The 24,800-nt window shown below is 33.4% G+C and overlaps 1 protein-coding gene across 8 annotated transcripts in view; it reads left to right on the top strand.

Moving 5' to 3' along the window:
• Positions 1 to 19,391, top strand: part of SPATA7 (spermatogenesis associated 7) — a 62,486-nt gene extending 43,095 nt beyond the window's left edge. For all 8 annotated transcript variants that reach the window (XM_074235580.1, XM_074235579.1, XM_074235574.1 and 5 more), the window contains 7 exons: positions 1,694 to 2,154; positions 4,166 to 4,232; positions 9,366 to 9,487; positions 11,668 to 11,721; positions 16,586 to 16,663; positions 18,435 to 18,492; positions 18,758 to 19,391. In XM_074235580.1, the coding sequence (XP_074091681.1) occupies positions 1,694 to 2,154; positions 4,166 to 4,232; positions 9,366 to 9,487; positions 11,668 to 11,721; positions 16,586 to 16,663; positions 18,435 to 18,492; positions 18,758 to 19,357 (1,440 nt within the window). In that variant the 3' untranslated portion in view covers positions 19,358 to 19,391. The remainder of the gene's footprint in view (positions 1 to 1,693; positions 2,155 to 4,165; positions 4,233 to 9,365; positions 9,488 to 11,667; positions 11,722 to 16,585; positions 16,664 to 18,434; positions 18,493 to 18,757) is intronic.
• Positions 19,392 to 24,800: the final 5,409 nt, after the last annotated feature.

Here is a 24,800-nt window from a genome sequence, read left to right as displayed (position 1 = left end):
TAGAAGAGAGGGAATTTCAAGGGAGAGGGTACTCAGATATAACACACTTTTGGACAGGACCAGAATGAAAGAGAGAGAATAGAATAAAAGAGTGGGGAGGAATGCAGTGGAGGAAAATACAGCTATTAATAGCAACTGTGGGAAAATATTGAAGCAACTTCTCTGGTGGATTTATGATAAAGAAAGCAATTCACCCCAGAGACAGAGCCATTGGAATCTGAACACAGACTGAAGTACATTTTTTTTTCTCTCTCTATTCTTGAAGTTTTTTTATCTTGGGGAGAGGTGGGGGGTTATGTTTACTCTTATAACACATTCAGTTTCGATCAATGTATAGTATGGAAACAATGTAAAGACTATCAGACAACCTTCTGTGGGGGGGGGAAGGGGGAGAATTGTAAAATTCAAAACCTTATAAAAAATGATAGGTAGATACTACTATTGTTTAAAATTGGAAAACAAAATGTTAATAAAAAAGAGAGGTGTCTTAAAGATCAGCCCTAAACCTTATGTGACATTTTATCTTGCTAAAATAATCACACAAACACAATTTATGTACCATATTTATTCAAATGTAAGCCACACTTGCTTTATCCAACCCTCTACCTACCACTTGAATAATCCCAACAATTGGTTTGATGGGGGTTTTTTTTAGATATATACTTTTATATTTTTTCTTTTCAAATTATATTTCCTTTTAGACTATGTAACCTATTTTCAGAGATATTCTGTACTTTGGCTAGCTGGCTCTCTATAATGATAAGTAATGATATAGTACATCTTAGATCCCAATAATGATCCTAATAATTTAGTGAATGTATTCCAGATTGTTATACAGGAAAGCATGATTTTATTTAACATTTCCTTCAGCTAGATTCTTTGACTCTGGACTCATGATTAGAATTGTTACTATAATTCAGAACTTTATAATTGATGGCATAGGGTTTATTTTCAATAGAACCAGTAATAAATACATTTAGATTTCATAATATCAATCTTTGTCTAATGATGTCCTAACTCCAGTTGCTTATCATCCTGTGTTCATGAATTTCCAAAGCCTATAAAGAGAACATAAACTGATATCTCCTTCACAAATTACACAAAGGGAATAAAGGCAATCATGGTGCAATAGCAGGAGTATTGGCTTTGAAGTCAGAGATCCTGGATTCAAATCTTAGCTCTGTCACTCACTACCTATGTGACTTTGGACAAGTCACAATCTCAGCATCCTCATCTAAATTTGAATTAGATTCCAAAGTTACTTGTCTGTTGGTTGAAGTCCACCCTAGCAAAGTTTGGAGAGACTCAACTCTAGAATTCTGGCCAACAGGTAATGAATTTTTTTAGCTATAGCAACTCATGAAAATCATTTTCTATGACCTTATAGGTATTGTTATATATACTGGTGGAGGAAGTGAACAAATTAATGAAATTGTACTAGAACAAGAATATTTTCCACTGTTTACTCTAGGTATGTTTATAATTCCACTGGACTCAAGTTCATAACATGGTATCTCACATCCCACATTGTGGTGAAATCAAAGCCTCCAACAAACTTACAAATGACTGTCTGCAATTTGAACAACAAATTGAAGTATCTGGAGATATAATTTTAGCCAGGCACCTTAGAGTAAGTGATGACAATATATTTTTGTGATTACAATTGCATTTTCTGAAAACTTTTTGTTTTTAGCTTTCAGAGGAATCACAAGACAAGGATGAAGAAACTGAGGAAGAAATTGGTTTTTCAGCTTTTTCAAAATTATTGAGACAAGCATCAGACAGACAATTTTCAGATTTTTCTAGTCTTGATAAAACTTTCAGAAATGAAACTCAAAGGACTTTTAGTGCTCCAAGTGGATCAAGTCCCCGAAGACAATTCTCTGCACCCGTATATAATACCTCTAGGGGTGGTGGTAAGAATATCAAAAATCCACGGAGGTTTCAGTTATTTACTTCAAAAGCACCTAGTGGAGATCTTCTAGAAAAGCATTCTGCACTCTTTACTAACAAGCACCTGCCATTCACTCCTCGCACTTTAAAAACAGAAGCAAAGTCTTTCCTTTCTCAATATCGATATTATACACCAGCTAAAAGAAAAAAGAATTCTCAGGATCAATTGATTGAGGCAGAAACCCAGACTGATTTAAGCAGGTATTAAACATGCGTAGTAGTAATTTATTTAGCTTAGGCTAAATAAAGATGATGATATTTTAATTTTTTTTAGACTGGGCATTTTTAATAGCATAAGTGTCTAAGTAGTCTTGGTTTGGGTGGGGATGATATTAGAACTTGTATATGCATCATTGAAATCTAATTAGTGTTTGACTAAATGAGAAGTGTTTATAACCAGTTGACTAGTAACTACATCACATCCTTTATAAACATTAATTGTTTAGACCATTATTTCAGGTCTAACTAGATGTAACAAAAATTCATGCATCGAAAATTTTTATGTATTTTTTTCCAAGACATTTTCTGTTGTCCTATTAATTCATTAGTTGTGAGAGCAGTAAGATGGGATGATTAAAATTTAAAGAGAACCCTAGATAATATTTTCTATCCTTCCATGATTAGTCATTTGATGAATACTTAAATTTCTCTCTACAAATCTCACTTATTCCAGCAAATTCTTGCTACATAGGGGGAAAAAACCCTTCAAGCTACATTGGATGATCAGTGACCTAAATTGTGACATTGATTTCCTAAATGATAATCTTGTTATTTAAGACAGTTGTGTACTTCTCCAGAAGTCCTTTTGAATATTCTAGAGTTAGTAAAGGATATTGAAAAGAGACCTGGAACAAGAAGTATAAGACTTGAATTCAAATCCTTGTTCTGCCAGTTACCAATGGAGGACTTTGGGTCAACTCACTCATCCTTTGTACTTCTATTTACTTATATGTAAAATGTGAGTTTAAAATAACATGACCTCAAAAAGGGTCCCATCCAACTCTTAAGTACAATACTTTGAGTTTATACAATGAAGAAATATAATTCTTTCTGTGTTTTCTTACAATTCTATTATCATCAAATAGAGTGGTACCCCTTATTCTGTTACAGAGAGTAGAATTGTTACTGTCCTAATTATAACTACATATCATGCATTTTATGTTTAAGAAAGTGAGATTGTTTTGATAAGGGATTTGTAAGAAAACTGTTGTTGAATTCAAAAAAGAAACATAGCATAAATTTAGAACTAAAAGGACCCCATAGGCAATCAAGTCCAACCCTATCATTTTTACAGAAACATAGAGCTTAAGTGACTTGCACAGGATCGCACATGAAAGAAGTGACAAGGGGGTGACTAAGTGGTACAGTGGATAGAGCATTGGCCTTGGAGTCAGGAGTACCTGGGTTCAAATCCAACCTCAGACACTTAATGGTTACCTAGCCTTGTGGCCTTGGGCAAGCCACTTAACCCCAATGCCTTGCAAAATCTAAAACAAAAAAACAAAAAAAAAAAGAAAGAAGTGACAAGCAGGATTGGATCACAGATTCTTTCTACAAAACTAGTGCTCTTTTTCCTATACCATGCTGAATTTTCTTCTGCTAAGTTTACTTGTAATCGAGGTTTTGGGGGGTTTCTTTTTTAATTAAAAGAAATTTAGAAATTTTTTAACCTTTCTATTCAGTGGTCATCTTATGTAGTACAAATAAATTTACATGAAAATTCTATTTTAAATGTATAGAAATATCATTCACATAAAATAAATGAATTATGGATTTCATGTCAGGATGAGTCTAGGAGGATAAAGATATCTTCCATTTGTATAATGCTTTCAACAATATTCACTAACTAGTGTGCCAGTCTTATTAATCTTATGAGAAGCTGGAGAAAGGAAAAGAAAAATTCTAACTATGTCTTTTCTGGAGTTTTTGATTTTCAGTAATATTGAGATTCAGAAACAGATAAAGCAAAAATGCTCAGATTAAAAATCTTAAATTCATCTGTCAGCAGTGATAGTCATGAGAAGTGAAATCTGAATCAATCTGACCAGGGATTTATTTAAACCTCAGACTAGCTATTATTCCCAAATAATATTTCATTTAAATGTACTGTCATTCATATCTTTATACTTACATGTACTATTGCTACAAAATTTTGTCTCATAATTTCTACTTTTTGACACTTCTAACAAATTTATCCTTTGAAATGTTGCAGTTTTAAATCTCATTTTGTGTCATCTGAGTTGAACAATATACTTTCAGAAGATGTTATCCTGAATGAGGTAAGTAAAAAAAGATCTTTTTAGTCTTATATTTTAGTTTTAGACACATTGCAGGAACTTGGTAAAATAGAAACTTGAAAATGTAGAGCAGTTTATAATCTGTACTTTTTTAGTAGAACCTTGAAGATTGTAATACATGTACCAATACTTATGAATCCAGTTTGCAGTAATGGAGGAATCACCTATTTTGGAAATCACAAATTCTCTCAAGTATTAACAAAGTGATGCCTAAGAGTGCATGTTATGGCCAAAATACTGAACTATTTAGGGGCGGATAGGTGGTGCAGTGGATAAAGCACCGGCCCTGGAGTCAGAAGTACCTGGGTTCAAATCCGGTCTCAGACACTTAATAATTACCTAGCTGTGTGGCCATGGGCAAGCCACTTAACCCCATTTGCCTTGAAAAAACCTAAAAAAAAAAAAATACTTGAAGGAAACTAAGGATTCTAAAGCACAAGAGGAATACTGAACTATTTGCAAATAGATGTTCCTGTGACTAGCCAATGAATACTGCAAAGTTCAGATGATAAGTAAATTAAGGCTAATCATTTAAAAACTTTTTTCTGATTTGTGGTTATGGAATATTTGTCATGTATTACATTTTATTGATATCAGTGTTTAAAATTATGTTTGCAAAGAAACCAAGTAGAATTAAGTTTATAGAGTAGCTAAGAATTTTGCCCTTAAACCATTTCATATCTTCATTGCTTTTATCACAGAATCTGAATTGGAAGGAACTCTTTATCCTAAACCATATCTGAAGGAGAATCCCTTCTCCAATACCTCCAACAAGGGATCATTCAGTCTTTGCTAGAAGACCTTTAGGTAGCAAGAATCCACAACTTCACAGCAGCCTAGTCCAGTTTTGGATAGCTGAAATCTACCTTTCTCCACTTCCATCCAATCTTCCTAATTTTTAACTCTGGCCAAATCTAATCCCTGTTCTATTATACATCCCTTCAGATACTTGAAAACACTAGATTACCTCTTAAGTTTTTTAATTCATGTTGAACATCATCAGTTCCTTCACTTGATCCTTATATGGCATTACATTACACTCCTCTTTAGCAAATTTGATAATTTTTCAATGCCTTCCTAAAGTGTGGTACCTAGAACCAAACCAAACTGGAGATGTGATCTCATCAGGAAATATTAGAACAAGACTGTCCACCTGTATTATTTGGATATTGTCCTTCTTTTAATACAGCCTAAGGTTGAATTAGTATTTTTTCTCATTTGGCATATAGGTTGTTGATTCATATTGAGCTGAAGATCAACAAAAATTTCCAATCATTTTCACAGAAACTAATCTATCCATATTTTCCCCATGCTCTATTTAATGAAATTATTTATTTTTACCCAAGTATGATTACATTTACTTCCCTGTTTCATCCTACTAGATCCAGGCAAGACTTCAAAGTTTTTGGATTTAGTTTGGAACCTGATTTGATCATCCAGTATATTAGCTAAAATTGATAAATGTTTTCCAAATTATTGATAAAAATTTAAATATCACAGAGCCAGGGTTACGTCCTTGAGAATGAAAGCACTCCTCTAGAGCTGCCTCTTTCTAAGTTGACAGTTGCATCATTATCTGCTCTTTGAATTTCACCATTCAACTAGTTCCAAATCCTTTTCCTTTTGAATAAGACACACTTCCCTTGCACTACTCAGTTCTATTTTATTGAGTCTAATTCCACCAAGTTTAAGTGCTACCTTTGAAGAAAAATTACCTCCTTTGAGGGATCTCTAGTTTATCCTGATGCATTGTGTCTTTGGCCATAGGTCTTATTGCTTTATTAGATTTTGGCATCTGAATTTCTAAACAACTCTACTTTTGTTCTATACTTTGCTTACTTTTTTTTTTAAGATTTTTCAAGGCAATGGAGTTAAGTGGCTTGCCCAATGCCACACGGCTAGGTAATTATTAAGTGTCTGAGGTTGGATTTGAATCCAAGTACTCCTGACTCCAAGGCCAGTGCTCTATTCACTGCGCCACCTAGCCACCCCCCTTTGCTTACTTTCTATGGAATCTAACTGTAGTTTTAACTCTTTTAATTTTTTAAATAATATTTAATTTTTCCCAATTATATGTCAAGACTAATTTTAGCATTCACTTTTACAAGATTTTGAGTTCCAAATTTTTCTCCCTTCCTCTTTGCCCTCCCCTCTTTTTAACATGGTAGGCAATTTGATATAATTTATATATATATGCCATTATGTGAAACATATTTCCATATTAGTCACAGTTGTGAAAGAAGAAATAGACCAGAAGGAAAGTAAAGTGAAAAGGTATGCTTTGGAACAGCTAGGTGACATAACAGACCCTGGAGCCAGGAGGCCCTAAGTTCAAATGCAGCATCAGACGCTAAATAATTACCTGTGTGACCCTGAGCAAGTCACTTAACCCCAATACCTTGCAAAAAAACAAAATAAAATAATATTTTTTTAAAATATGCTTTGATTTGAATTCAACATGCATCAATTCTTTATCTGGATGGGAATAACATTTTACATTGTGAGTCCTTTATTGGGTTATTCTTAGTTAATTATCCCACAGTGTTGCTGATAACTGTATACTGTGGTTTCCTAGTACTTTTCATTTCACTTTGCAGCCATTTGTACAAGTCTTTCCAAGTTTTTCTGAATTCTTCCTGCTCATTATTTCTTACTGTATAGTAGTATTCTATTATATTAATATACCACAGCTTGTTTAGTCATTCCCCAATTTATGGGCATCCCCTCAATTTCCAATATTTTTCCACCACAAAAAAGACTGCTATAAATATTTTTGCACATGTGAGCCTTTCCCTTTTTTTATGAGCTGTTTGGGTTATAGATCTGTTGGTATTGCTGGATCAAAGATATGCATAGTTTGGTTGCCCTTTGTCTGCCTTTCAATTTAACTTGAACAAATATTTATTAGGTTTTTGCTGCTTTCTATATTCTAGAAGCCCCTGCCCTTAAGGAGCTTATATTATAAAAGGGGAAAACAATGTGTACAAAGCTCAATATATAAATTTTTAATACCGGGTAAATGCAAATTTATTTTTAGAGAGAATACTAACAGCTTGAGATTTCAGAAGGTAGTGATAAGAAAGAAAAGCAAAAGGAAATGTCATATATAGCCTGTGCTTCAAGAGTATCCTGTTTGCAGCTATAATGGTCATGTGAGTGGAGAGAAAAGATTACCTAGGAAAGTAAAGGAGTATATTGCACCCAGATTTTGCAGGGAGAAAACATCTATATCCTTAACACCCTCAATTTCTTTTTTTTAGAAAGATTTTATTTATTTTGAGTTTTATAATTTTCCCCCATTCTTTCTTCACTTCCCCCATCCCCCACAGAAGGCATTCTGTTAGTCTTTACATTGTTTCCATGGTATACATTGATCTCAGCTGAATGTGATGAGAGAGAAATCATATCCTTAAGGAAGAAAAATAAAGTATAAGAGATAGCAAATTTATATAATAAGATAACAGGGTGTTTTTTCCTAAATTGAAGGTAATAGTCTTTGGTCTTTGTTCAAACTCCACAATTCTTTCACTGGATACAGATGGTATTCTCCATCGCAGATATCCCAAAATTGTGCCTGATTGTTGCACTGAAGGAAATTAGCAAGTCCATGAAGGTTGATCATCACCCCCATGTTGCTGTTAGGATGTATAGTGCTTTTCTGGTTCTATTCATCTCAATTCATGCAAATCCTTCTAGGCCTCCCTGAATTTCCATCCTTCCTGGTTTCTAATAGAACAACAGTGTTCCATGACCACAGTTTGTTAATCCATTCCCCAGTTGAAGGACATTCATTTAATTTCCAATTCTTTGCCACTGCAAACAGGGATGCTATGAATATTTTTGTACAAGTGATGTTTTCACCTTTTTTCATAATCTCTTCAGAGTATAGACCCAGTAGTGGTATTGCTGAATCAAAGGTTATGCACATTTTTGTTGCCCTTTGGGCATAATTCCAAATTGCTCTCCAGAAAGGTTGTATTGAATTCACAGCTACACCAGCAATGTATTAGTGTCCCAGATTTCCCACATACCTTCCAACATTGATCATTGTCCTCTCTGGTCATATTGGCCAGTCTGAGAGGTGTGAGGTGGTATTTCAGAGATGTTTTAATTTTCATTTTTCTAATAATTAGTGATTTAGACCAATATTTCATATGACTATGGATTGCTTTGATTTCCTCATCTGTAAATTGTCTTTGTATATCCTTTGACCATTTGTCAATTGGGGAATGGCTTGTTTTTTTGAAAATTTGACTCGGGTCTCTGTATATTTTAGAAATGAGTAACACCCTCAATTTCTAATATAGAATTCCATTATCTTTAGCAATGCTCTCTAATTTCTTTTGTCAATATAAATAATGCTCACACAGATCCCCCAAAATGTGTAGTAGTCATCAAGTTTGACAGGTCCTGAGTGTTTGCCATATTATGTATATTTTATGTTTTATTGCAGGTTTATTACCACTATGAATTTTCCATTTTTTCCTATCTTTATTTTCCTTATTGCCTGCTATTTTAAATTCAAACTTAAGAAAATTGATCAACTCATTAAATGAATTTAGAATTGGACAATGAATTTAGACATCCAACTACTCCCTTCTACTCACTTGGTAGCCTAAGAGGATTAGCTGTGTCATGTCTTCATTTCGTCTGGTATTTGCCTAAAAATAGTGAAGGCAAGAGGGCCAGTTTCTTTCAGTGATATCTAATAGAAAGCCCTAATATAATTGAATTGCCATAATGGTTATGTAAATGATTTCTATACTCTCATTTCAAAAGAAGAACTATTCTTTTAACTGACCTGGCCTGGTCCCCAAAGTTTTTCTGGGTTTAGGGAACAAAGAAATCCTTTCAAGTTCAAATCTGATTCTCTGCCTGTTTGAGACCTTTTCTTAATATTATTTAAAATCTTAGCTGAGCTTTCATTAAGATTGTATAATAAGAAAAAAACATCAGTCTGATTAAATTAATAATTGACATCCATCTTAATTTGTTGGAAGATGGTATTTTGAATAACCTTTATCCATTGCAAATTTCTATTAGTCTTCTTTGAGTTTTTGTGATTTTTTTATTATAAATTATTAAAACATTAAAGACTTATTCTTTTTATTATAGCCCAAGACTTCCAGTTTTAAAACATATGAAATGAAGGAAAAAATTATTCCTTCCCAGAATTATAAGAATAACTTTGCCTGGGAGAAAGTGAAAGATGATGCTCTTCAGTACCCAGTATCAAGGTAAAGTTTTCAAAATAATTTCAATTATTCTAATTTCATATTTTACCTTCTCTTAAGCTTTAAGGTGAATTAAAGATTGTCATCACATGTCATGATAAATTCCCTTGTCTAGAAGCACATTTTGACACAGTAAAATTTCATTTTAATGTACTATTTTAGTGAAAATGGTCATTTTACAGAAGTAAAATGATTGGAAAAACTTATCAGACCTCTTCATCTCTCAGTCCTTTGATGGATCCTCATCAGGTTACACCTGGATAATCCTTAGCTTTATATAAATGAAATATTTTATATAAATGAATGATAGCTTTATATTAATGAAGTATTTTATATAACCTAATTAATTAATGAAGGAAAAATTCAGCTCAACAAATATTTGTGGGAGCAAAGACTGTCTTAAATAAGGGGAACATTAGCACAATCTATTATTAAGATAGGAAAGGGATTGGATCTTTGATTTCATTGATATAGGAAACTCAGATGAGGAAATTTCATCTCCCAGTGCAGATTGACTTCTTCCCTTCAATTTATAGTCATAGAGAGATACCTAAAACCCTGAAATAAAGAGGCTTGTACTTAGATGATATCAGCAGAGTATGTAAGAAGCAAGACTTGAACCCAGGCTTGATGGCCAGCTCCTTGTTCACTATGCCATTCTATCTCTCATTCCATTATTATTCTAATAAAATAAACTCTTGGTCTATAACATTTTAGAGTCTACCAGTTTTCAGTTGCCTAAGATACACATCTTTGAAACAAATGATCTAAACACAATTTGTAAAAGTGATATTCTCCATATGATGGATTCCCCATTTCAGAAGTCATATTTATGGTTTCAAATGTAATATATATCGAGATACCCATGACTCTTTCCTCATAGAGCTTGATGACTTTTTGTTGTTATTCTCATTCTCTCTGCTTCTACCATTAATTAGTTTTAAATTAATCATATATTTCTATGTGGTCCTTAGTTACAGCATCTAAAAGAATAGCAAGTCAGGAGTTAAACTCAAAAGAAGAAAATTACATATTCCTTCAATTGCTCCCTTTCAGAATTCTGATTTTTTTTTCCTTACAAATGATAGCTCTCACTGTCACTTACCAAAATGTTCTGGCATGGAATATAAGTGACTCTGCATTCTCAAGATGCCTACTAGAATAAAGAGCACATTAAGCTAGAAAGACTTCAGGTATCCATCCAGTAATTATATAGTTGTCCATAAATTTTCACCACAAGATTGACTACCACTTGGTGTTGAGTTTTTCACATCATTTAAAACTGATGCATTTGAAGCTTCAAATGGTGTGTTCAGGGCCAGTGGTAGTATATCATATCCCACTGATTTCTCAGGTTCATGACAATACAATATTTACAGAATACTGTACTGAGATAGTCAATAATCACTTATTAAGTACTATGCCAGACACTTCCTAGATGCTGGAAATAAAAAGAAAAAACCAAAATAGTACCTGCCCTCAAAAAGCTTACTCTGTGTTAAGTGAAAAAGTGTACATGTATGAGTACACAATACATATGATAGAAATGCTAATTTATGTCATAAATACAAGGGGATGTAAAGGATATATGAGGGAGTGCTTAATTCAAGCTTTGAAGAAAGCTAGAATTTCTAAGAACTAGAAGTGAAGAAAAAGTTTATTTCAGATATGGGACATAGCCAATGCAAAAGCATGGAGATTAGATTTTTTTGTATAAATATAGGGGAAGTTTATATTCTACCTCTAATGCAAAATTTCAAAAATTAGATGTTATTTCTATATATTCTTAAAAGCATAAACATTAGATAATATTGACATAACTGAATAATCTTAATATTTTACCAGAATGACTAGCCAAAAATTCAGAATTGTACAATGAACTGAGACCATCCAACTACTCTACTCCCTTTTACTCACATTCAGGAATGTTAGAAACATTAGTTGTTTCACAGTTTCATTACTTGTGCTATTTCCTTGAAAGAAGTTAAGGCACAAAACCCCATAAGAAAAGAAAATAGCTTTTTTTATACCAATCTACTACAGTAATGACATGTTAGTGATCACTAAATATATATATTAAAATGAGTGTTGATTGGGTTTATCATAAGGAAACTTTACTGTTTATTACTATAAAAAGAATTGTATTTGTTTAAATATTTTCCATTTTTTTTGTGTGTTTACAGAGCATCCATTCCATATTACCTGCGGACTGCTCCAGTGAAAAAGATCCAGTCCGAGTATGTTCCTTTTATCCAATTATTTTGTAAGAGAAAAACTATCTTTAAATAACCTAATCATAATATGAATAACATTTTAATTAATTAAATATTAAGTAAAGAGTAAAAATTAAGTTCATTTGTAAATGAACTTCTGTAGTTCAGCCTAGAACTCATACCAAATGCAAGAAAATTTTTCAAAATATTCTGAAACAATTACCTATTTCCTAACTTTTTTCCAAAAGCTGAATTTCTATTATTGAAGATTTAGTAGCTTTGTCCACAATTCTTGGTTTGGTGATTTTAGTCCTTCTCTGAAGAAACCAAGCTTTTTTCCTGAACAGAAGTTATACTGCTATTGTGTATAATATTATACTTATTCTAATTATTATCACAGTAATGAGGAAGAGCCATAGATAAATACAGTGTTTGTGTTAATGTTAAATATATATGAAAAATTCTTATAAGAAAACTTACAGAGTGAGGAGAGGGAAGAGATGAAAAGTTCAAGGGTTTAAAAAAAAACTTGAACCAAAAAAAAATATAATTTTAATGTAAATGAAGCCCCAGTAGTTTTTAAAGTTAGTAGTTCTTTGTAGATACTGTTTTATAATTTATTAAGAGCCCTCATTTTATCAGGAAAAAAATCAGATTTCTTATTTGTGTCAGACTTATTATCTAGACTATAGTTGTTTTTTCTGTCTCTACTTTCTATAAGATAAAGGTATTACTATCTCACAAAAGGACTGCTTGTCAGTTCACTCATTCAGGTGAGATGATAAAGTACTTTGAAATGATTGAATAACATTAATGTATATGTCTGACTATTGAACTGGTAATTTTTATGAATCATGAGTTACCATTTGTATAGCAAAAGTTGCTTGTTAACAATATCTTCTTGCACTTTAGTGGAAAAAACACTGACCCAGGGACACTGTTTAACCTTGGATAAATCATTTTACATCTTTGAGCTTCAAACAATTAATAAACATTTATTAAGCACCTACCAAGGACTAGTCACTATGCTAAATACTGGGAATACAACAAGAGGCAAATAACTGTCTCTACCTTCAAGGAACTTACAATTTATTGGGGGAGACAGTTTGCAAACAAACATATACAGATGCTATGTACAAGATAAATAGGAAATAATTAACATATGGAAGACATTAGAATTGAAGGGGAAACTTCTTATAGGAAATGGGTTTTTAATTGAAATTTAAAAGAAACCAGGGAGGTCAGTAGTTGGAGCAGAGAAGGGAAAAGTATTCCGGGTAAGGGGGGAGAGATGGAGGGTTTTGTTCATGTAACAGTAAGGAGTCCAGTGTCCTTGGATCTAAGAGTACGTGTTGCAGAATAAGGTGTAAAAAGATTGCAAGGGTGGAAGTGGACTAGGTTATGAAGCTTTAAATTTGAAACAGCATTTTATATTTGTTCCTGGAGGTAATAGGGAATCATTGCAATTTATTTAGTGGATATTGGGGGATTGGTTGGGGGGATTGGTGGAGCTAAGTGTTGAGGTTTGAGGTGGCTGGACCTATACTTTAAGATAATTAATTTAGTGGATAATTGGAGGATAAATTGGAGTGAGGAGAAACTTGAGGCAGGCAGACCCATCATCAGACTAATCCAATAATCCAGGAATGCTGACAGTGTCAGGAAAGAAGGGGACATATTTGAGAGATACTGTAAAAGTGATATTGAAAGTTTGTTTCTTCATAAGTAAAATGAAGTAGTTAGACTACTGAGGTCTCTTCCAGCTCTTAACATTTTATGGATCTACTTGTTCAGTGGATTGTTTAATCAGTATTTTTGTGTTGATTCAAACTTGTTTTTTCTGCAAATTAAAGTTACATTTGCCATACTTTCCTTAAAATTTCTCCATTTGAGGCATTGATGGTTTATAAAATATAATAGTTTATAAAATACTTTCCTCATAATAACTCTGAGACATAGATAGTACAAGAATCTTTATTTTCATAGTAAAAAAACCAAGGATAAGAGACTTTCAGTGACTTGCCCATGGCCATTTCATAAATGCTTAAGCTCAGCAATGTTTTATTATTTTTGATCAATTGCTTTTTTTCCTGCTACTCTTCACTATGTCTTGACAAATTAAACCACACACACACACACACACACACACACACACACATAATACCCTAATGTATTTTATCTGTATACACTTTTCCTTATCATGATTTGCCCTCCATATGGATTTTATCTCATTTTTTTCCTTTAGTTTTTTGGGGTTTTTTTGTTTTTGCAAGGCAATGGGATTAAGTGGCTTGCCCAAGGCCACACAGCTAGGTAATTATTAAGTGTCTGAGACCAGATTTGAACTCAGGTACTCCTGACTCCAGAGCTGGTGCTGTATCCACTGTGCCACCTAGCCACCCCTATCTCATTTTTTAATAAAAGAAAGGGAATCACAGGAAAAAGAGGAATCTCCCTATTTAGCTATTTATTCTTCACTGTATTTTCCTATTAAATGCCACAAATCATTTCTTGCACATAAGTCCTGGGCATAGTCAGGATCTAGGATAAGTTTTGAGAACTGATTAAAGACCTTTACACCAAAAAGTTTAGATGTTCATTTCCTAGAATTTATGTCATGTCCTTGAACTCTGCTTGAACAAGCAATCTCATTCCATCCTGTTTCCTATAACATATTGTCCCTCCTGTAATCTTTACTTTTACTCTTATCTTGAACTTCTCCTTGTCTATTGACTCCATTCCTCCCATCTTCAAACATACCCATGTCTTCTTTGACCTTTCCATTCCCTCTAACATATCACCTTTTATCTCTTCTACCTTTTGTGGCTAAATTCTAGACAACATTCTCTACAGTAAATTCCTTCACTTCTCTATCCCCTAACTTCATCATTCCACTGAAACTCTCTTCAAAGTTACTGGTGGTCTCCTGATTGTCAAATCCAATAACTTTTTCTCAACCTTCTGTCTACTTGAATTTTCACTGCAATCTTCAGTACTGTTAATCACCCTCTTTTTGAAGCTTTCTTCTTTCTGTTTTCAGGATACCACTTTTTCCTGGTTCTCTCTTACCTATCAGACCTCTCCTCTCAGTCCTTTGATATGGATCCTCATCCAGATTAAACCTATTAATCTTTGGTGTCTCACAGGGTTCTATCCTGAGCTCCTCATTTGTTCCCTATCTGTTCTACTTCAACTGGTGATCTCATCAACTCCCATGGATTTAATTATCTGATCTACTCTAAATCTAAATCTACTCTAAATAGCCTAATCTCTCTGCTGACCTCAGTCTCACATCTCCAACTACCTTTTCAGACAGCTCAAATTTTTTAAAATTCTTACTTAGTTTTTTCAATTGTATTTAAAGATAGTTTTCATCATTTATTCTTGTAAACTTTTCTCCTTCCACCCTTCTCTCCCCCCCACCCTATGTTTACATATACAATAGTGTTACACATATTTCCATATTAGTCACATCAAGAAATCATCTTAAACTCAGTATTTCCAAACTGAACTCATTATTTTTCCCTTAAAATCTTGCATCATCCCAAACTTCCCAACAGGAAACTCTCAAGAGCACCATCATCCTCTAGTTATCATCTCTGACTCCATACTATCATTCCTTACCATCTCTTATCCCTTAATATCCAATCTGTTGCCAAGGCCTATTGATTTACCTTTGTGGTATTTCTCAACTATACTCTCTTCTCTCCTCTGATACTAACCTTCATTACCTAAGGCTTGAACTATTGCAGTAGCCACTGGTGTGTCTGCCTGCCTCCAGCCTCCACTCCAGTCTTCCTCTGTTTTGCTCACAATCATATCTTCCTACTCAGTGCATTTCAATGACTCTAGATGACCTACAATATCAAATGTAAAATCTTCTGTTTGGAATTAAAAGTCCTTCATAACCTTACCTCTTCCTCCTTTTCCAGTTAGACCCCACTCCCCACCATGTATTTTCAGGCTGATGACCCAGGTCTCCTGACTGCCAACAAGACACTCCATCTCTTGGCATATTCTCTAATTGATCCTTATGCTCTTGCTCCCTGACATTGCCTCCAGACTTCCAATCCTCTCTCAAATTCCACCTCCTACTATAAACCTTTCCCAACCCTTCTTAATTATTTTCTAGTTTTTTGCATATATGTGCATGGCTTATTTGCACATATTTGTTTGCACAAAATTGTTGTTTCTCCTATTTGATTGTGAACTCCTTGAAGGCAGATACTCTTGGTATCCCCAACTCTAAGCACCTCCCTGGTGCAGTGTAGGCACCTGATACATGTTTGATAATCAATTTCAAGCAAAAGGAAACAAATGTAAGCCATGGAACCAAAAACCTGGTGTTGGAAGAGACCTGAAGAGATTTTGTATTAGCTCAGAAAGGTGACTTTCTCAGGGTCTAACACAAAGTAAGAGTCAAGGTTTTTAACCCATATCCTCTTAGTGTCCCATTCCAGCATATTTTCCACTATTCCTGATGTTGAAATTCACATCAGATTCTTTATCTTTATGAATATCTCTCTCTGACCCAAAACATCCCCTTGACTTTTTTTTATAAGCATTTTGAACTCTAAAAACAGACATGAAAAATTAGAAAATAGTCACCAATGGTTAAGGATTCCAAAAGTGAAACTGCTACTTGAAAAGATAATCACAGAAGTAGACTATATGGTGGGACAGATAGAGCCAGTCAGTCAGTTTGCTAAATCTAAGTAATACAAAGGCAAGAAGAACATATTCTAGTAGGGGAGATTATTGTACATGTATATAAAAGTTATGTACAGTGTAAATAATTGGAAATAGAAATTTTTCTCCTCTGTAATCTTTAAAATAATCAAGGATAAACTGTTTACCTTTGATTTTTTTTTTTATATTTCCTCTACAGAGAAGAGGAGCTTCTATATCTCAGCTTCATTGAAGATGTAACAGATGAAATCCTGAAACTTGGCTTATTTTCTAACAGGTTAGATTTTTATTATGGTAATAAATGTATAAATAAATAGTGATAGTATTTTTGAAGCATTTCAAAAATACATTGACTTAATGTTAGAACCATACTGCTCAAATTAACAATGCACCCTGCTTTTCTGTGCATAATTCATAATCTACTGTGTACTTTATAAATTAGTTTGTTTTTAGGAAGAGATCTATTGTGTCATGAAGAGATATATCAATTAAGATACATAAAAATCTGTTTAGTAGCCTGGCAAAATTGGAATTTGTGAAAATTATCATTTGAACAAAAAAGAAGCATCATCTTTTTACCAAGTGAAGTTTTCTAGCCTTTCTCTATTAAAATAATGAAATGATAATGTAAGTGGCATAGAGAAACCTTCTAGGAAGGCTTCATTAGGGACATGGTATTTGAGTTAAGTTTTAAAGACTTTAAACCTGGTAGTTGGCTAGGTAATTTTAGGCACAAGGAATTATGAAGGAGTTATGGGGAACAGTGAATATTCCAGTTTTACAAAGTTTAAAGTATAAAAAGAACTACTAGTTTTAGATAAAACTGGAAAAGTAGATTGGACCTAGATTGTGGAAGGCCTTGAATACCAAGCAAGAAATTTTGTCTTTTTTTTAAATAGGGTAGCAAAAAGTTTATTAGAAATCAGAGTGAAATGATCAGGAAATGATCAGTACTGTGCATTAGAAATATTAATCTAGCACTATACAAAGTAACTTGGAGGAAAGAGAAATTAGAGGAACGTTGTCTAGATGGGAAGACTTTTACAAAAACTAAAATAATAAGGATAACATCTTTAGAAATGAAAGGTATTCTGGTCCCTGCCTAGGCACACGCAGAAGTGAAGATGGTGGTAAATGACTTGGTATATCCTACCCCTAACTAAATTCCATTCACTGCTCTGTCATAATGGACTTTTAGTATTCTTCTTGATCTTTTGTTGACAGTTCATTTTTATCTTGACCTCTGTCTTATTTTCATTGTAATAATGAACACAGTTAAAAGCAACATTATCAGGAAGGGAACATACTTAGGTGCTAAGATGTTTAAGGGGTTTGTTTTGTTTTTGCTTTTGCTTTTTTTATGGATTATTTATGAAAAGGAAGAGGAAGTGGAAGAAGGAGAAATTTATTGTGACCACAAAGTTTTGTGCCTGGGTAACTTGGAAAATGGTATTACTTTTAGGGGAAATGAAATAGTCAGAAAAAAGATATTGAATCTGATTTTGGAAATAGTCTATTTAATATAATTAATTTAATTAATTTCTTGAATATATATTTTTTTGCTTTACAATTTGAAGTAAACTTGTAAAATCCATGAGTACTTAGATCTCCAAGTTGGGAGAAATGTGAAACATGAATGAACAATTTTATTAATTAGTAAAATACTAGAAGCTATTTTAAAATATTACTTAAAAGGGTGTGGGGTGGCTAGGTGGTGCAGTGGATCAAGCACTGGCCCTGGAGTCAGGAGTACCTGAGTTCAGATCCGGCCTCAGACACTTAATAATTACCTAGCTGTGTGGCCTTAGGCAAGCCACTTAACCCCATTGCCTTGCAAAAAAACCCTATAAATAAATAAATAGATAGATAAATAAATAAAAATAAGATTACTAAAATAGTTATAAACCAAGGTGTCTCAGTAGTTCTTTCCAACCCTCTTTTTTTAGTTAATAAATGTATGTAAAATACATACCTTTTGGATTTTGCCTTGTGTTTTTTTTTAAGCTAATTTGTTTTGAGACCATAACTTTTCTCTTTGTCATTTATAGGATTTTAGAAAGATTGTTTGAGCGTCACATAGAACAAAATAAACATCATTTGGAGGAGGTTTGTTTTTATAATATTACTTTATAAAAAATCTGAATAAATTATTTTAAAGGTTTTTCCCCCCTCACCCCAACCCCCAGCACTCCCATGATCTTTTATAAAATAGACTTGGGGAAGATTTCAGAGGTACTTTATATTTTTGTACCTGTTACCCTATTCAGATGATTATGCTTTTTTATAAGTGCTGCATGTTTCAAGCTTTCACTTAGATTCTGTAGTTGAAGAGAATAAGTTAATAAAATTCTTTTGTCCTTCTCAATTCTAGAAGAAGATGCGCCATATGCTTCATGTCTTAAAGCTTGATTTAGGCTTTTCTCCTGAGGAAAAATCCGAAAAACTAAATGGTACCCTTAATATGTTGAATTTGTTGGATTTTGAAAAGCTTGAAACTCCAGCAGAAATACAATTAACGAGTGAAAATAAAATACCAGTGTCTTCTTCCAAAAGCGAAGAACACCAAAAATCTCTAGATTTACAAGATAAAATTCTGGAATCAGATTTGACCCATAAGGAAATGACATCCACTTCCCCAAGTGATATTTCACATCTCATCCTTAAAGACAAGGACAACTCAGAAGACAAAGTTAGTGGGCAGGTGATTAGTGAAACAAATCCTGAACCATCAGCACAAACTGAAGAACCAAGTGTATCCTACACCACCTCAGACCCAGTATCCCTTACAGAGTCCTTTGAAAAATCTGATAATGACGTTGAAAAGACAGATTCTTTAAGTGTTTCAGGTAAAATACACTTGGAAGAATGTGTTCAAGATTCCATTACAGAAGATAACGATCATGCCACAGAAGAATCAACTTCCAAACTCCCTGAAATAATAATCAATGAGCAATATCCCTTGGATAACTGATGGATGTTAATAAATACTCCAAATGGCTAGTGAATCATTCTTTGTCTCTCCCTCTCCCCCCACCTCTCATATTGTGAAACTGATGAAATTTTTCATGCAGAAGTCTTCATAAGTAATATAGATTCCAGTGTACCACAGTGTTCTAAGTAGTTGGAGAACTATTGTTTGAAATCAAGAGGCAGCATTATCTACAAGAAAGTGCCACAGATGGGACACAGGAGATCTATATTCTAATCTCAGTACTGCCACCAGCTTCACTTTGTAGCCATAAGCAAGTCACGACCTTGGGCTCAATTCTCTCATCTGTCAAGTAGGGATAGTGATACTTAAATATACCTCAGTGTTGTTGCATGGAAGGCTCAATACCATGACATCTGAAATTGCTTTTAAAATTTAAGTGTTAAGTGAATATGTTAGTATTATGCTGATAATGAATCATTGCAATAACTAAGGATAAAATATTTTAAATGTAGAAAATAAAAATGTAAATTTGATCAATTATGTGAGTTTATGACAAGGAACCCCATTCCTACAAACAGTACTTATTTGAATGAAAATATCTTTCCATTGGGGAAATGTTTTTCTTTAAATAATTGAGTTGGTAAACAAATAAAGGGGAAACTTCATTTCATTCAATTGAATGTACATGTATTATGCTATGTAGAAAGAACCTTTTGTGATGAACATGGGGAAATAGAAAGTTCTATTTTCTATTGACAATCTATTTCTATTTATAATCCCCACACTCTAATGAGAGTTTCATCTTGGGTGGAGTTTGATAATAGGGCAGCTAGATGACTTAATGGATGGATTATTTAAGTTGAAGTTTGGAAGACCTGAATTTGAATCCTCTCTAATACCAGTCCTAGGCAAATCATTTAACTCCCATGAACTGCAGTTTCTCTTATCTATAAAAATGAGGATAATAATTGTACCTAGCTAAAAGGGCTATAGTGAGGACCAAATGAGAATAATGTATATAAAGTGCTTTGAAAACTTTAATGTGCTATTCAATGTTATTATTATTATTATGTCTGCTACTTCTGATAATAAAGTTAATGTATAACCCATAAAATTATTTGTTAGTTTGTTATTATTAGAAGAATGACACAAACACATCTATAATGAAAAACATAAATGTTTTAGAAAGGCACAGAATGAAGTACTTTGTATGAGGGGTTAAGAAAGGAAGGAAGGAAAGGAGATAGGATATCAGAGGTGGCTTCCTGGCATAAATAATATTCGTCTTGGAATTTAAAGGATTAGTAGGGATTAAACAAGAAAAGAAAGAGAAATATATTCCAGATAAATGGAACATTATGGTAGAAAAATGCAGGGCATGTTTGTATATTGAGAGTAGTTCTATTTGGTTGGTTTACAGAGTACATGGAAGAGTTATAGGCATGTTAGAAAGATAGAATGATACTTACCAAAGTGAAAGTCCATGAATGCCAGACAAAGAAATTCAAACTGTCCTCAGTAGGGAATGGGGAGATATTAATGACTTTTGTGATGAAGTAACTAGATGATTGAGGCAGCTAGATGGATGGCTCAGAGGTTAACTGAAACCTGACTTCAAATATGACCTTATAAACTTAATAACTGCATGATCCTGGACAAGTCACTTCACTTTTTTGCCTCAATCCACTTTAGAAAGAAATGACAAATCACTCCACTATCTTTGTCAAGAAGTGGACTCCATGAATGGTATGCTATGGTCCATGGGGTTACAAAGAGTTGGACGTGACTGAATGAACAGCTGCAATTAACTTTTGAGCACATCTGTATAAAAAAAATATGTAAGACTAGTTCACTAAATCTGTGTAGGGTTAACTTATTAGCTGTTGGACCCTGGTCAAGTCTCATAACCCTGTTGTCTCAGTTTCCTCATTTATAAAATGAGCTGGAGAAGGAAATGGCAAACCATTCTAGTAACTTTGACAAGAAAACCCCAAATGGGATCACAAAGAGTCAAACACAATTAAAACAACTGAACAACAGTTCCATATAGAAATAAAACATTCTATATAGACAACTATAATTTATTTCTCCTTAATGAGATTACCTCCATCTCTAAAATTCTTTACTATACTATTATACATTAGGTTTTTTTAGCCTCTTATCAGTTCCTAAAAAAACTAGTAGTAGAAATTTAATGAGAATCAAAAATAAAAGAGGACATAGACACTCGGAGAAGTTGTATAGGACAAAATGGAGCATTCTATCCCCTCAAAACATTTGTGGAGTTTAGCCAAATGGCACCACCCACCTGAATAGGGATCTTCTGGTAAGAGTGCAGGGATTTAAATTAGGACTAACTGGGCAAAATAAAATTGTGAAGTATGGCACTGTCTCTTGAGTCAGAAAATATGAGTTCAAATACTAGTTCTCTGACCTTTACTATCTGAATCTAATTAGACATTACTTAATCTGTCTCAATTGTTTAATCTGTAAGATGTGTATATTATTTGTAATTCTTATCACAAGATTACAAGAATCAAATAAAAGTATTCAAAATTCTTTGTTAACCACAAAGGTATTACACGAATTTACTATCAGTTACTAATAACAACAAAACAATTATCTGTGAAGCACAGCCATTCCACTTCTGTTCCATGATCACCAAAGGCACTATGCACCCTCAGAAATTCTTTGGGGAATACAGAAATGACTCATGGTATATCCCCATATATGTATGTATGTATGTATATATGCATATATATATATATATATATATATATATGAATTTAGCTACTCAGCACAATACCTATAGAATGAATAAATTAGTGTTGAAGTGGATAGCTCCATGGAAGAGTAAAGAAATCTTTTTTTTACACTCATAAAGTGTAATATTCCTATATAGAAAAACTCAAGAATAAGTTTTTTATATCTCATTTTAAATGCTTAATATTAAATTTGTTATCAAATTAATTGAATATTAAAAGACTTCTTTATTAGAGACAGACTTTAATAGAGATGCTCATCAGGACCTGAGTTCAAGGCCTGATTGGGCCTCTGATACATATTCACCAAAGATTATATAGGTTTTAGAACAAGTGATAATCTGCCTTAGTAAAAAAGAAATTTTTTCGTTACTTATGAGTTCTCTAATTCAGTGAAATCACAAATCTTCTATTCCCATCCCTACTTTGATTACTCTGGATGTTTATGTAAAATTAATACCTGGGAAGCCTAAGTTCCTAGCTGCTTCTCTACTTAGAAATATTCTTTATATTTATATAGTTTATATTTAATATTTATAAATGTTCTTCCCAGAAAGCAATCAAAACTATGGGGGTAAATGGAACATAACTGGAAAAAGCTTTCTAAATTGTTCACCAAGTAGATAGGTTAATGTATTTGAGAATATAATGCTATAGAAATACTTAACGTTTAGAACTGAGAAGAGTGTTGCTTTTCTAAGACTGGAATAATTTTCTGATAAACTAATTCACACTAAGTGTTAATATCTAGTGATAGATAACCATTGAATTTTTTTTGCATCTGTATTTTAAAAAGAGAGCAGCATATTATCCTAGAAGAATGATGGCTAATATTAGAATTTTAGGCTAGTTAAGAAATGACAAGGGTATAAGGGCTTTTCTCTGTGTCTTTTAAATCAATGGACCTGCCTGTTCAAGCTATTCATCAAGCCAAAAATAGCTACAGAATTGCTTCTGAATTCTTGTTTATACCTGAGCTGCTTTTTGAGCTTTGAATTATTAGATATTTTCTTACTACCCATGTTTCCTTGAGAAATTCACTTAATCTTCCCAAACCCTTAATTTCCCCACTTATAAAATGAGGGTGCTAGATTAGAGCACTTCTGAAATTGCTTCAAGCTACAAATATATGATCCTAAGAACACCTACTGGACCAACCTAACAGTATTTACGTCCTCAGCTGGTATTTGCTGAATCCTCCATTCCACCTGTGACAGTCATCCAGGCCTTGACTCCAGCCTCTCTCCCAACCTCAGAATCATCATGCTAAATCCTAACTTTTCCATCAAACTAGAAACCTGTCCATTTCCCCACTGCTGTCACTCCAGTTCAGACCTTCAGTTCTTGTCTTTTGGGATGTTTCAATAGTCTCTTCATCTGTCTGCATCTGGTCTTTTCTTTCTAACACTTTCATACATACCATAGTCAAATTTTCCTAAAGTGCTCTGATCATGCTAAACTTAATTAAAAGTTTTAAATGATTCCTCAATACCCTACTACAGGATCAGGGACCAGAATGGACCTTGAGATGAAGTAGCCCAACTCATTTTATAGATGTAGGATCTAAAACCTGAAGGGATTAAATGACTTACCTGTGGACATATAGCATTTAAAGGATTTAAGTTCCCTTTTCCCAATCTAGCATACTTGCTACAGTACCATGTGCCTCTCAAAGATATAAGCTTCACCTATTAGTTAAAGCCATCCAGAGTCTGACCTTAACCTAATCTAAGACTTACCTGTCACTACCCTCCTCATCTGCCACTTATCTTAAGCTACATTCAATGTGGATGGCTTATGTGCCAAGCAGACCTCAGGCTATTTTCTTACCTCAATTTAAAATACTTCTTTCCAGCCAACATCCCTCACAGATTTGTCTAATTCTTATTCATCCTTAAAAATGCAATGCAAACAATATTTTCTCCATGAGGACTTTCCTAATTGGGGTTACCAAAAATAATTTCTCCTAGAGATGATCAGCATTTACAACTCTTCCCCCTCCACTCCTTTTTTACTTTTTACTTATTCTGCAATTATTTTCTATTTGTGTCATTTACCCAAAATGATGTAATTTCTTGAGGATAAACTTTTTGAGCATAGTACCTGGTGCTTACTAAATGTTACACATACACATATTCAACCATATGTTTATAAAATCTCCCCTTCTATATTGTAGCCTCTACCAAGTCTGGTATCATGGCTCATTCATTTTTATATCCTCCTTGCAATTTCTTTCACTTAGGAGACATTCTGTATTGGTTGAATTAATGAATTCAGATATCCTCAGGCTCCTTTAAGAAAAAGGAAAATGGGGCTAAACCCAGACAGCTGTAAATATACTTAAGTATCAGTTGAAAGAGTACCTACCAATCAGGACAGAAATCTAAGTAGCCACAAAACCATCAGTAAATCACTCAAGAAACATTTTTTTGAGTGCCTAGTATGCAAGTCATTATAAATGGTTTCTACTTGGCAATGTTAAGTCATTAAGGATAGTTTGTCTCTTCTCTCTCCACTGAATCTTAAATTAAAATCTATGATGAAAAATGTTTTTTAAATCAGTAAAGGATCCTTTTTTAATGAAATGCAATTTTTACTTTGATTTGTTGGGTTTTATATCTAGTTAAAATCTTTAAAGTTATAAAATAATCTTCCCAAATATGGTTCTTGTCTGTTCTAAAAAATCCCAACTAAAAACAAAAGTATTTAACAGTCCTGTG

This window comes from Macrotis lagotis, chromosome 4, assembly GCF_037893015.1.
Source record: "Macrotis lagotis isolate mMagLag1 chromosome 4, bilby.v1.9.chrom.fasta, whole genome shotgun sequence".
Classification (NCBI taxonomy): Eukaryota; Metazoa; Chordata; class Mammalia; order Peramelemorphia; family Peramelidae; genus Macrotis; species Macrotis lagotis.
The sequence above is the reverse complement of the archived record's forward strand: the minus strand, read 5'-3'. Positions and strand labels throughout refer to the sequence as shown.